The sequence below is a fragment of the Globicephala melas genome, chromosome 2 (assembly GCF_963455315.2).
Source record: "Globicephala melas chromosome 2, mGloMel1.2, whole genome shotgun sequence".
In the NCBI taxonomy this organism is placed as follows: Eukaryota; Metazoa; Chordata; class Mammalia; order Artiodactyla; family Delphinidae; genus Globicephala; species Globicephala melas.
In genome coordinates this window covers 60,031,056-60,045,956 of record NC_083315.2, presented here as the reverse complement: position 1 = coordinate 60,045,956, position 14,901 = coordinate 60,031,056, and the positions used below count along the sequence as shown (strand labels likewise).

General features: G+C 41.3%; 1 protein-coding gene across 2 annotated transcripts; it reads right to left on the bottom strand.

Moving 5' to 3' along the window:
- Positions 1-3,467: 3,467 nt before the first annotated feature.
- COX5A (cytochrome c oxidase subunit 5A) lies at positions 3,468-14,701 on the bottom strand. 2 transcript variants are annotated; one of them, XM_030874953.3, is made up of 6 exons: positions 14,485-14,701; positions 13,024-13,164; positions 9,897-10,013; positions 8,018-8,139; positions 6,279-6,401; positions 3,468-3,633 (listed from the first exon to the last, which is right to left on the bottom strand). In XM_030874953.3, exons 1-5 carry the CDS (start codon positions 14,588-14,590, stop codon positions 6,288-6,290), a joined length of 600 nt encoding a protein of 199 aa, XP_030730813.2. In that variant the 5' UTR covers positions 14,591-14,701; the 3' UTR covers positions 3,468-3,633; positions 6,279-6,287. The 2 variants fall into 2 exon arrangements, with proteins under 2 accessions (XP_030730813.2, XP_030730816.2); XM_030874956.3 differs by lacking the exon at positions 13,024-13,164 and having other exon boundaries at positions 14,485-14,694.
- Positions 14,702-14,901: the final 200 nt, after the last annotated feature.

Below are 14,901 nucleotides of genomic sequence, written 5' to 3'. Positions count from 1 at the left end.
AACAGGAGAAACTGCATTGGCAGCTAGCAAAGCTTAGGAAAGAATGGCTAGGCTTCAACCATTTTCCTAAGCACCATGATTATAAAAATGATTATAATGAATAAGACCTAATCTTATTAATCTTTCATTCTCATTATAAGCCTGCAAAGTAGCTCCCATTTTCAGATCATAAAACAGAAGCACAGGAAGGTTGGCTAACTTATCCATAGTCATATAACTGCTATATAGAATGGGATTTGAACATAGGTCTAAATACAAACCATTTTCTCACCCTATTTCTACATTGTGTTGCCTTCTGTTGCTTGATGGGTAGATGTAAAAAAAAAAAAAAAAATGCTGGACATACTCACATCATGTCCCTCTTGAGGCGATATAATTGGAATTTCACATCATCTGTGTAGTACTGTAGTACCCCCTTACCCATGCAGGATACATTCCAGGACCCCCAGTGGACGCCTGAAACTGGGGATAGTACAGAACGAACCCTGTAAAGACTATGCTTTTTCCTATACATACCTATGATAAAGTTTAATTTATAAATTAGGCACAGTAAGAGATTAACAATAACTAATAAAAATGTAGTGTAATAAAAGTTATGTGAATGTGGTCTCTCTCTCTCCCTCAGAATATCTTATTGTACGAATTTAATGTCTTTCCATCTTAACTAAGCACTTATCTCACTGTGGCTATAACTTTTGCAGTTCAAGGTTCAACAGCAAAACTAGCACAAATATTTTTCCTTCTTCACGATAAAACAGACTGGAGTTGTTCTTAGACCTTAGCACCCTCAGCATAGGACTTTTTTTTCTTTCCTTATTAAGTCAAGAACTTTCACCTTTTCACTTAAAGGAAGCACTTTCCAGGTTCTCTTTAGCATATGCAAATTGCCAGCATTACTACTCTTGCACTTTGGGGATATTATTAAGTAAAGTTATTTGAACACAAGCACTGTGATATCATGATAGTCAACCTGATAACTAAGACAGCTACTAAATGACTAATGGGATGTATGGGATGGAGAGGGAAAGCGAAAGATTTCATTATGCTACTCAGAACGGTGCTCAATTTAAAACATGTTTATTTCTGGAATTTTCCATTTAATATTTTTGTACCTCAGTTTACTATGGGTAACAAATTGCAGAAAGCAAAACTGCAGATAAGGGAAGGGACTACTATATCCTTGCCAGAAACATTTAACTGGATTTTAATATGAGGAAACAATCAGGAAGATGCAGATGTAGGACATTCTACACCACTGGCCTGGCCTCTTCAGAAAAATCAATTGTATATATTTTATGCCAAACTTCTTGAAGCATGTTAATGGTACTGTGGTTATTTAGGAGGAAAAGGCCTCTCTCTTAAACGTTGCTTAAGTATTTAGGGGTAGGGGCTTCCCTGGTGGCACAATGGTTAAGAATCCGCCTGCCAATGCAGGGGACACGGGTTTGAGCCCTGGTCCGGGAAGATCCCACGTGCTGTGGAGCAACTAAGTTCGTGTGCCACAACTACTGAGCCTGTGCTCTAGGGCCCATGAGCCACAACTACTGAGCCCACGTGCCACAACTACTGAAGCCCACATGCCTAGAGCCCGTGCTCTGCAACAAGAGAAGCCACCACAATGAGAAGCCTGCGCACCCCAACGAAGAGTAGCCCCCGCTCGCCACAACTACAGAAAAGCCCAAGTGCAGCAACGAAGACCTGACACAGACAAAAATAAATCAATAAAATAAATTTATTTAAAAAAAAGTATTTAAGGGGCTTCCCTGGTGGCGCAGTGGCTGAGAGTCCGCCTGCCGATGCAGGGGACACGGGTTCGTGCCCCGGTCTGGGAGGATCCCACATGCCGCGGAGCGGCTGGGCCCGTGAGCCATGGCCGCTGAGCCTGCGCGTCCAGAGCCTGTGCTCCGCAACGGGAGAGGCCACAACAGTTAGAGGCCTGCGTACCGCAAAAAAAAAAAAAAAAAAAAAAGCATTTAACGGGTAAAGTGTCACGTCTGGAACTCATTTTCAACTGATTGAGGAAAAAAAGTGTGTGTATATACTAGAACGAAACAAATGTAGCAAATCATTAATCGGTTTGAAATTTTTCAAAACAGAGTAGGGAAAGAAAAAGCTAGAGACCCCATTCTGTTAGGGTAGAAGCCCTACCCATCATCAAGCTATGACTGTGTTCTAGCTCTACCTAAAAGTAGACCATATTGTTAGTTTCACATCTCTACTTCTTAAAAAGGGGGAAAGGGGGACGTTTTGGTAGGGAATCAGCCTTTTATAAAAGGTCATTTGTGTTAAATCTTACCAAAACTGATTTTTTTTTCCTTTTTTTGGCCACATCACGTGGCATGCACGATCTTATTTCCCCGACCAGGAATCGAACCCATGCCCCCTGCAGTGGAAGCACGAAGTCTAAACCACTGGACCGCCAGGGAAGTCCCCGATAACTGATTTTACTAACATTTCCTTACACGGCTTTAGGAGAGAAGACATCTAAATTTCAACCTACTATTAATCCAATTCGCCTGAGGCTGCAGTCTGAACTGGCTGTATTATAAGTCACTCAAACCTAAAACCTCGTTATCCAGCAGCTGGTTTCTACTATTACGGGGCTTCTAAAGTAAGACAGGATTTGTGTATTTTATTCTCTCAAGTAAACTTGGACTTCCCTGGTGGCGCAGTGGTTAAGAATCCGCCTGCCAACGCGGGGGTCACGGGTTCGAGCCCTGGTCCAGGAAGATCCCACATGCCGCAGAGCAACTAAGCCCGTGCGCCAGAGCCCTCGAGCCACAACTACTGAGCCTGCGTGCTGCAACTACTGAAGCCCATGCGCCTAGAGCCTGCGCTCCACAGCAATAAGAAGCCTGTGCACCGCAATGAAGAGTAGTCCCGGCTGGCCGCAACTAGACAGAAAGCCTGCACGCAGCAACAAAGACCCAATGCAGCCAAAAAAATAAATAAATAAATAAAATTACGTAAAAAAAAAAAAACAAACCTCATTTACTCAGTTCTTTAAGCAGAAAGCCTCCAAATCTACCCCAGCAAAGTCTTCAATGTCCAAGGCTAATACTGTACTGCGAGGGAAGAACATGTAGGGGAAAAAAAAGAGGCACTAAGGGGCTGGCTATTATCAGCACATCCTCAAGACTATCTTAATGACCACTTTAAAACTTTATTTCACCCATTTTTGGGAAGGTACACAATTTGATCTATCCCCAAGGACATCCAATCCCCTAAGTCCAGGGTACTTGCTGGCCTGTCAGCAAGAAAATTCTATATAAATGACTTTTAATTTTTAGCTAATTTACCAGCCAGTGCACCCAAATATGTTTATGTAGCTGACTTTCATGTTGGGTGGTTTCCAGAGAATTGAAGCAGTTCTCTCAGCATATAACACGGAAACCAATGAAACCAACGACCCTATAATAGTTCTTTTTTTTTTGCTTTTCAATGCAAACACATGAAACAATACCTAATTTCAGTTCAAACTCATTTCCCTTTTATTAAAGTCCAAGTTACATTACATGGTTTGGTACTCAACAAAGGAAAACTTGTTCAAATAAGGTAATATGTTTTCATCAGTATTTCCAGGTGATTGTTTACAATCAAGTAGCATTATCAATAAATCCTTAGGAAGCCCATCTGTAAGAGAAAACATGAAAAATTAGCTAGGAAATAAAGAAAAGGTAGAAATCTTACTAAAAATAACCTTTAGAGCAACAGCCCAAGAAAATCACTGTCTCTGTGTAGTCTCTTCTGCTCTTACTTAATCCTGCCTGCAATCAACACACCAGGTACTGCTTAGTTTTTTGTTGTCATACCCCTGGTAATTATTGGGGTAGTCTTTTCCAATCAGAAGAGTGTTGGGGAGTTGCCCTCTTAAAAAAATTTTGAGTAAAAGAGTACAGTGTTACTGCTGCTACAAAATATCCTACATAACAAAGATCTTCTGGACTTCTTGGAATAATACTTGATAAATGAAAGCCTTTCCACGTTTTACAAAGATGTGCTATCTGGCTTCAGGGAGGAGGAGGAGGTGGTAGTGGCATAGGGCTGGACAAAGATAAAATTAAGGCTCTTGCTCCAAAGCAAGCTGTGAAAAGAGACCTCAAAATTGGATTACAAAACCTCAGGCAGGGCTTCCCTGGTGGCGCTGTGGTTGAGTCTGCCTACCGCTGCAGGGGACATGGGTTCGAGCCCTGCTCTGGGAAGATCCCACATGCCGCGGAGCAACTAAGCCCGTGAGCCACAACTACTGAGCCTGCGCGTCTGGAGCCTGTGCTCCGCAACAAGAGAGGCCGCGATAGTGAGAGGCCAGCGCACCGCGATGAAGAGTGGACCCCGCTTGCTACAGCTAGAGAAAGCCCTTGCACAGAAACGAAGACCCAACACAGCCAAAAATTAATTAATTAATTTAAAAAAAAAAAAAGCTCCTTTAAAAAAACAAAAACAAAACCTCAGGCATTTTTTGCTCACTTTGTCAGCAGGAAGATTGAATATAGGGATTCTTTTTGAGTTCTAAGATTTTTTAAAAATTTAATTTAATTTAATTTATTTATTTATTGGCTGCGTTGGGCCTTTGTTTTTTTTTGTTAGATTCCATATGTATGTGTTAGCACACGGTATTTGTTTTTCTCTTTCTGACTTACTTCACTCTGTATGACAGACTCTCGGTCCATCCACCTCACTACAAATAACTCAATTTCGTTTCTTTTTATGGCTGAGTAATACTTCATTGTATACAGGTGCCACATCTTCATCCATTTGCGTTGGGTCTTTGTTGCTGTGCATGGGCTTTCTCTAGCTGCAGCGAGCAGGGGCCACTCTTCATTATGGTGCAGACTTCTCTCTGCGGTGGCTTCCCTTGTTGCAGAGCATGGGCTCTAGGTGAGCGGGCTTCAGTAGTTGTGGCTCGCGGGCTCTAGAGCGCAGGTTCATTAGTTGTGGTGCACGGGCTTAGTTGCTCCACGGCATGTGGGATCTTCCCGAACCAGGGCTCAAACCCATGTCCCCTGCATTGGCAGGTGGATTCTTAATCAGTGCGCCACCAGGGAAGCCCTGATTTTTAAATGTTTATTAGGTGTGAAATTAGATGTTGACTAATGGTATCCTAACCTGGCTCTTTATCTTGTGAGGAGTCTGATACTAGCTCTTTAAATAATTTGGGGTCCACTTTTATTAAAACTTTTATAAGATAGTTTAGTTCCATCTTTTAAAAATAAGCTTCTTCTTACTCTTAGGAAGCAAATCCTCTACTTAAGCCTCATCATTTACCTCTGAGAAGTAAGAGTATGGCCTTAGTAAATGCCTCAGCACTGCAATGCAAAGGATGTGTGGCATAGTAAAAGCAATGGACTCTGGAGCCAGACTGCCTGGGTTTAAATGTGGGTTCCTCTACTAGCTGTATGACCTTGGACAATGTGCCTCAGTTTCCTCATCAGTAAGATAGTAAAATGGGAATAATTATAATAATAGTAAGTACCTCACAGGACTGTTTGAGGATTAAATGAGTTAATACTTATAAAACTCAAAAAACAGTACCTGACACATAGTAAGAGTTATATACACTATGTGTGTTTGTTAAATAAAATAAATATATGACTTTTTACTTATATATTTTCTGTTTTACAAAGGATTTTCTGCGTACTGCTCACCACCCAGGCAATCCTGTGGCTCGTTTTATTACCTAATCTGTCTTTCCATAGAGGACAAGGTATCAAATAAGCTTTTAATATCAATGAATATTACTTAACTATCATATTCCAACATGGGCACACAAAAAATAGAATCATCAAATCAATAAAACCCTATTAAAAATAAACAGATGTATAAAAGCATGCATGATGAACACCTATGTAGATTACCTTTAGCTGGGGAAGGTTAAAGGGCTGGAATTAGGGAAGAGGTACAGAGAGGGCTTCAACTCTATGTGAAACATGTCATTTCTTGGGGGAGGGGGAAAACTAAAGCACACATGGCAAAAATAATAATACCTCAAAATCTGGGTGTGGTTACACTTATTCCCTATGCTATTCATTATGCTTGAAATATTTTATATAGATTTTAAAATAAGGCTTTTATTTGCCTTTACGCCAGTAAAAGAATAATTATGACAACTAGAAACAACAATTCTAGCTCCTTAAATTAATCATCATAGGTACTCTCTCAATCTCTAAGCTCACAGCCTCTAAAAAGGCCACGAAAAGGTCTTACTCTGAGAATACTGAAATGCCACTCACTCACCCCTCCCTGGATTCTTTCCTGCCTTTTTCAGGTATGTAGCTTACCCATGGGGTTTATACTTTGTCAAGGCCCAGTTCCTCTGGAGTGGAGATTCCCAGTTCATTTAAAGTTGGTCTAAGTTCCTGGATGACATAGGGGTAGATTTCCTTATGAGGTCCTGCTTTGTCCTGATGGCAAAGAAAATAGTCACATTTAGCTCTGAAAAGCTGTCTCTATTAACAAAATGAACTTGAAAATGCTTTTAATCACATATGCAGAGGCTAGTAGCAGAGAATACAAGTCACCTACTTTTAAGTTAACATATCTGTTCAAAAAAGACAGCAACTTGGGACTTCTCTGGTGGTGCAGTGGTTAAGAATCCGCCTGCTAATGCAGGGGACACATGGGTTTGAGCCCTGGTCCAGGAAGATCCCACATGCTGTGGAGCAACTAAGCCCGTGTGCCACAACTACTGAGCCTGCACTCTAGAGCCCGCGAGTCACAACTACTGAGCCCACGCGCCACAACTACTGAAGCCCACGCGCCTAGAGCCTGTGCTCTGCAACAATAGAAGCCACTGCAACGAGAAGCCCGCGCACCTCGACGAAGAGTAGCCCCCACTCGCTGCAACTAGAGAAAGCCCGCGCGCAGCAACGAAGACCCGACGCAGCCAAAAATAAAAAACAAAACAAAGGTAGGTTTTTAAGACACCTGGAGACTAACTAAGACAACTGGTCTAAACCCAAGGGAAAAAAACATTTTAAAGCCTTGATTTACTGGAAAAGAAGGTGGTGATGACAGAATTTCGTGAAGGCAATTAAACATGCCTAGCAGGCAACAGTAATAATTAAATTATCACAGAAAAAAGTTTTTTGATTTGCCTCAATTTGAGACCCTAACTGAATTAACTACTGGTGCTGAATGGATTGATAGCCTACAGAACCCTTAATTATCTTACCCATTTTAGATAAAGTAGTATCATACTTTCCCTCTTACAGACCTTGAATTTCTTTCTTATAGAACACAATGTCTTTTCACGGAGAGCCACACTTAGAGGATACTTATTTCCAAGGCAAGAGAGTTTTGATGAATACTCGCCATAACATATAATCACACCTATATTGTCATAATATTTGTTCCTCAGGGACAAATATTAAAAAAGTCAAATGAACTAAGACAATGCCAAGCTATTACTCTTCTGTCTTTAACAAACTCTAGGTCCCTTAGCTGTTTGCTAAATTATAAAATTCTTATTTAAAATTCCATGCATTAACTTGTTCATTACAGAATAATTAGAAACTATAATCAAGTAAGAGGGAGGAGAATAAGTATATATCCTCTTACATTTTGATCATTCTCTCTATACTTTTTAATAAAATGGGGTCATACACTGCAAAAATTATTTCATAATTTCCCTCAGTTAATATACTATGACTATCTTTAATGTTAAACACATTTCTACAACATGAATAATAACCTCTTCTGGGAAGTCCCACCTTAAGAAACCACTAGCAACATTGAATTTCATATCACAAACAGCACAAAGATAAACTGTACACTCTTAATTATTTCCTTAAGGTAAATTCTCATATGGGATTGCTGAACAAATGGGTATCAAGCATAATTTTTAAGTCTCTGAATAAATTCTACCAAACCACCCTCCAAAAAGACTGTAACCGCAATGTACATTCCCTCTAGCTATATAAGAACTAATTTTAGGTATTTTAACAAACTCAGAAACACAGAATATGCTAATACCTAATCAACAGTCCACCTACTTCCAAAACATTGTTATTTTACTGACCTTAACAACCTCTAGGATGCGGACTGCACTAGCAAAATCATTTAAGCGTCTGCATGCCCGCAAAGCAGCATCAATGATTTTGGGTTCTGGAACCAGATCATAGCCAACAAGGGTGTTCATCCCTGTCAAATTAAAAAGAGGGGTCATATCAACCTGGTATATCCTCACTTAAACTATGAGTTAGTTATCTGTATTTTTATTGAACCATAGACATGTGATCTTGTCTGTTTGAGCCTCTATTCTCTTATCTCTAAAATGAGATAACTGGGAATTCCCAGGCTAGGGAGGACTGGTTAGGACTCAGCGGGTCCACTGCCAGGGTCCTGGGTTCGATCCCTGGTCAGGGAACTAAGATCCTGTAAGTTGCATGGTGCAGCCAAAAATAAAATATATTCTAGATAATGAGATCACAGTGGATCTTCCACAGTGAGTTAGTGAAAAGAACTATGCAGCAGCATGCAGACGGAAGGAAAAAAACCTCAAGAGTTTTCTTAAATGCAAACCCTGTTTTCAAAAGTAGCTGGTTTCTTTTCAAACAAGAGGGCCATTTTCAACTTATATCTTTAACTCTTAGTATGATGTATGTACTTTGATTGCTTTAAAATAGATCTGATTGGAAAATAATCTAAAAACCACCACAGAAATGCTTAAGGAGAGGTAATGAAGCCCAAATGAGGACATTAAGGAGATACAGAGAGCCATTAGCACACAATCAAAAACATTCAACCAGAAAATGACTGGGCATGATTCCTTTTGGCTCAGCACAAAATGATACATCATAAAATTTAAGATTCTCTTAATGGGAATGCAGAACTGCTGTTCTTTTTATTACTTCTACTCAAGATTATCCAATAAGAATTTCCCCAGCTGCAGCAAAATGGTGTCATTACATTCCTGCAGAAAAGTATGAAGCACTTAGGTTTCTTGCTTTTATTTATTTAAAAATATTTAAACAAAGGACACCAGTGACTGCAATGCTAGAATATAGTCATAGAGAATGAACTCTTGGTCTGAGATAAACTTCTTACATTTAGAATTAGTTACCTACCAGTCACTAGCCTGGTTATTATTAATGCTACTTACTTATGTTAAATGTGTACTTACAAATTTAGGATAAACAAGTTCTAGCTTATTCAGATCGGACTCTTATTCAGGGCAAGACAAATCATAACTGAGAATAAAAATAACAAAAATCCCAAACTATTACCAAGAGAGGAAGAGAACCAAATGACTACTTGCGTAAATTATCTAAAAATTACACAACTGTTAAATCTTGCTCACCCCGGCCTATCATTATAGCAGTGATGATTTTGTCCCCCAGGAGACATTTTTAGTTGTCACAACTGGGGGTGTGTGAGGGTGTTGGCATCTAGTGTGTAGAAACCAAGGATGCTGCTAAATATCCTACAATGCAAAGGACAGCCCTTGCAACAAAGAACTGTCTGGCCCAAAATGTCAACTGTGCCTCCTTTAAAACCCTGCTTTACAGGAAATACTTACTCTGGAAACTATAAACTTTCCTAATTGCAAGATGCATGACAATCCCCAGTTTGCATGATACAGTTGACCCTTGAACAACATGGGTTTGAACTGTACAGGCCCACTTACACGTGGATTTTTTTCAATAAATACTACAGTGCTACATGATCCGAAGTCGGCTGAATCCATAGATGGAGAACCTTGGACACAGAACTGTGGATAAAGAGGACCAAGTGCAAAGTTATATGTGGATTTTCTACGTGGGGGTGTGTGTTGGTGTCCCTAACCCCCCAAGTTTTTCAAGGGTTAACTGTAGTTACTTTCAACAAAGTAGTGGAAGACTACATAGCAGTTCATAACTCTATACGAAAATAGACACATATGTCTATGTTCCAATTACCTTTACGCAATTCCCAAGCATCAATATCTGGCCTATTGAAGTATGTCACCCAGCGAGCATCAAACTCCTCATCTGTCTCATGTGACCCATGGGAGTAGCAGCGAATGGACTGGATAGCTATAGGGGAGAGAGAGCAAAAACTTCAATATATAGAAGTAGTACTTGACATATCTTGCCAATACATAAAGTTTTTTTGTTTTTTTCTTTTTTTGGTGTGTCTTAAAATACACATAACATAAAATTTACCATCTTAACCATTTCTAAATGTACAGTTCAGTGGTATTAAATACACTCAATGCATGAAGTTTTGACTCAGCTATGTATGCCATGGTAGGAAAATCATTCAGCAGGTCAAATGAAACAAATCTTATGTACTGATTTGAAAAAAATCTTAAAAATTAAGCACATTAAAGCAAGTAGAACAAAAAGTACTATGTGTGTACGTTCATGCTTTTATCCCACTAATGTGTAATGCTGGCATGTAATTGTTAACAGCGGTTATCTTTGAAAGGAAAAACTTTCTTTCTTTATACACTTAGTTTTATGATAAGCAATTATTAATTCTTAATTTAAAATAATGTCCATTCTTGGGAATTCCCTGGCGGTCCAGTGCTTAGGACTCTGCGCTTTCACTGTCGAGGGCCCGGGTTCAATCCCTGGTCGGGGAACGAAGATCCCACAAGCCACTCGGTGTGGCCAAAAATAAAATAAAACAATGTCCATTCTAGTTCTTAAGCAAATTTATACGATACACTTTCTTGATAAATTAAAAAAAAAACTTATGCTCTCCATTAAATTATATCCCAAAATAAATTATACATCCTGACAAAGCAATGGTAATTTAAAAATTGTTTTATCAAACTACAGCCCCTTCCTTGAAAATTCTAATTAAAAAAGTGACTTACACCCAATGGAAAAAAGTTTTACTAGATTTCTAAGAAGTGAGATTTATTAATATAACACTATCAAGAAAATAGGAAACACTTAGTATTCTGCTCTCAATCAATATACCCTTTCTAGTACCATATGAAAAGCCTTCCCATTTTTAGTTTCTGCCTATCAAATGGACAGTGAATTGGGAGTTAAGAAATCTGAATTCTATCTAAACAGCCTCTGAATGGAGCAGGAGGTGGGAAAAGGCATTTTTACCTTTGGGTTTTAGGAGGCAGCCGAGCCTAGTGGTCAGATGCTTCTAGGCTCTTCACTCTCCCACTGTTTGGCCCTGGTAAAATTAACTCAAGTTTTATATTCCTTATGTATAAAATGAGGATACTACTACCTTAGCAGAGTATGATGATTAAAAATGAAAGCAAGCTAACACTTTGCCCAGGGTTTAGTACTTTGTATGTAGGTACTCAATGAATGGTAGCTTTAAATTAATCCTTATCTAGAAATGTCTTAATTGATCTTCTATTTATGGAAATTCTAATTTACAGAAATAAAACATTCTTCAAATTGCATTTCTTGTTATACGAATTAGACAAGCTTGGTATAATTTCTAGTTATTTTTAAAGGCTTAACATACCAAAAATAACGCTTTAGCCCACTGTTACCAAAATTTGTAAACTACTTTTTTTAAAAACTAAACTTATTCCTAGCAGAATAAAGTGTAAGTATATAATCGAAGTATAAACTGTTTACCAGTTCCTTATCAAGTTAAATACACACCTACCATACCCAGTAATTCCACTTCTAAGTATTTACCCAAGAAAAATGAAGCATATAATTCTCTCCAACCACCCAGAAAAGCATTTCATGATAACAAATTTCTTTTGCTCACTGCTGGGCATGGGCATGGATTTCACTGGATGACCGCGGCTTTGTTTTGTTTTCTAACTATGAAAAAGATGGCTAGCAACTACAAATCCTAGACAGGGAGATCAATGGATCATCTTCGACAATTTGTTCACTTTCCTTCTGAGAGTCCCAAATTACAAACTGGTTGTATTCAAAAACAAAAAACAAAAACCCTGTATGAGACAAGTATTTAGAATACCAAGCAAGCACTGGGAACACACATAGCTTCCAGGTTGGGAAAAACATACTCTCCCACATGGTTTAAATTATATTCTTAATTCTAGTAATGGGCAGAGCAGGATCTATTCTTGTAGTTATTATGAACATGCTTAACATTTTGATTTTTAGGTAAACTATATAGGCATCTTTTCCCTCCCCCACACCACCCCTACTTAAGTACAGCATTTCCACCTAGTTTTGAGGCTTGTATGGTAAATTATTTTGGAAAACAATTACTCAGTGCTTTCATATAAACTAAAGATTCCAGAGTAGGGAAAAGGAAGCAACTGTAAAAAATTGGGACATTTCTAGGGCTACAATCTAAAAATCTATTTCTAACACTGCTTTCTGGCATTCAGTTAAGCAATCTTTTTTTAAAAAAGGGTTAACAATATATTTAGAAAAATTAAGGGGCTCATTAATCCCCTTCAATAACTAATCAGCTCAGACAAGGCTCAGAGAATGGACATTTTGGTGGTGGTGATTCTAGGAATAATGGAAAGAAGTGAATAATGTAGAGGGTACATGAACAAGCTCAAAGGCAGGGTTGCAGAGGTGTAAGGCTTAAGAGCAGTCATGAACCTTGGGGTCCAAAGGCTGGAAATCTATAAATGTGGGAGTGGTGCAGAAAAGGTTGGAAGGTAATAAAAAGTGCTACTTAAATTTAGCTCTGGGCTTCCCTGGTGGCGCAGTGGTTGAGAGTCCACCTGCCGATGCAGGGGACACGGGTTCGTGCCCCGGTCCGGGAAGATCCCACATGCCGCGGAGCAGCTGAACCCGTGAGCCATGGCCGCTGAGCCAGCACGTCCGGAGCCTGTGCTCCGCAACGAGAGAGGCCACGACAGTGAGAGGCTCACATAACGCAAAAAAAAAAAAAAAAAAAAAAAATAGCTCTGCACCAAGAAAGGAAAAGCGGAAACTCCTCCCACCTTTTCAGAACTATCAGGGTAAGGACAGGTGCCAGGATTGTGTAACTTTTAACGGTTGACTAGAGAATCTAACCATTATTCAAAACATTTAATTATGTAACTCAGCAGTTATTGGAAAACAATTCTGTTACAAGTTGGAGACTTCTCCTGGGACCAAATATGGAATTTGGGTTGCTACTTACCTACAGCAAACTTGAGGCCCCTCAGGTAACCCCTCCAGAGCTCTTTCACTTGACCTTGGATAGCCTCATCCAAGAATCTTAGTCCTTTCTGACTTTTAATTGCATAAAACCTCTTCATCTCATATTGATAACAAACCTCACCTATAATATGCAAAAATGAAATGCACTATAAAAAAGCAAATATGTATTAAGCATTTGTGCCAGGAAAGGTGCTAAGAGTTACATTATCTCAGTTAAACCTCACAACTACTAAATATTATCCCAATTTTACAGATGAGACAACTGAGTCTTAAGGTTTAATTAATAAGTCCTTGGTCACACAGCTAGAAAGTAGCTGACACAAATGTAACCAAGACTGCCTCCTTGTGGCAAATATTTAGGTTTACAGGACAACACCTAAAATAAAGCTTTTTATGAATTATACTAAAGAGGGTGACTAGAGTGCCTAGAAGATAAATCACTATGTCCAAACTTACTAAGAGTTTGAGTTCACATGTTTAAATATGCATGCTTAGGGGCCAAATTTCATAATGTCGCATATACTACCATCATGGACCAAAATCAAAGTGCAGTTACAATAATGAGAAGTTCCGTGCTGGACACAAAGTTTCCCGGAACACATATAAGGGGAAGGCAAAATAAGAGACAGCAATCAGCAGACCATTTCATACTCCAACAATCAGGCTTCTAACCGGAAGCCAAAAATAACGCTTCCCCATGTTTGTAGAAGCCAGTATTCCTGGATCTGTGGTACCCAATTTTCGAAAGAGTAATATTCTTATCATAAGACCTATCAACAGTCAGGCTTTCTTCCAGACCTCAGGAAACAACCACACACGTCGATCTATCGTAAAAATGGAAGAATCAGAACGTGGCACAGCAGTCTCTAAAAAGAACAGAATGGTCTGAGAAAGTGACACACAAAACGCTAACCGAGAAATGTCGGAAAAAACGGCTATACTGCGTTCCACACGGAAGTATAACGCATTCTCGGAAGACGCTGGGGGCGGCGGTGCCGGGGTCCCCGGAGGGACCACCCCCCCCCGCCCCTACCCTGAACTCAATGTCACCTTCGCCGAAGCGCTGCAGGCCGGCGGTGGCCACTCCCAGTCAGGTGGCCGCGGGGTCAGCGCCGGGGCAAGGTCACGGCCCGGGGACCGAAGGGGTTCGGTGGGCGCTGGAGGTGCGCTGTGCCCCCTCCTTGGCGCCCACAGCAGGTCCACACTTGACCCGTCCGCGGTGCCCGCACCAGGAAGTCACGCCGAGGGAGGCCCCGGGGGCGCGCCCTCGAGTCCTCCAAAACTCGAGGCGGCGGAGAGAACGGCCAGCGGTCACCAGGTTCGGCCGCCGGCCCGCAGGGCAGGAGCTAGGCCTCTGGGCGAGCCTGCCCTCGCGTGGCAGCGGGGGCCCAGGTCACCGCAAGGACACGCGGGCGCGGACAGTGGCAGGCGGGGGCCTTACCGGCGGCGGGGCCGGGGGCCGGAGTGGGGTGCAGGAGGCCTCGAGGGCTGGTCCGGGCGACTGCGGCTGCTGCTACCGAGCAGCGGCGGACAGCGGCGCCTAGCATGACGGTGATGGCGGCGCGCAGGATAAGGCTGAGGAGAAGCCGGGTGTGAGCTCAAGACCGCTCGCGAGCTCGTGGGGTCCGGACTCACGCACCGACGCACGGCGGGCGGAGCGTGAGGGCCCGCCCACTGCGGCGTTCGCGCCTTGGCGGAAGGGGGCACCACGCGGCCTCGGGCGGGCTACGGCGGCGCGCTCAGGACAATTTATTTCGGCCCCGCTCTCCTCCGACTCGCTGGTCCCGTGGACTGCAGCGGCGATCGTGGAGCTAGGATGGAAGGAAGAAGGCGAAGAACCGTCAGTGGACCGTAGCGT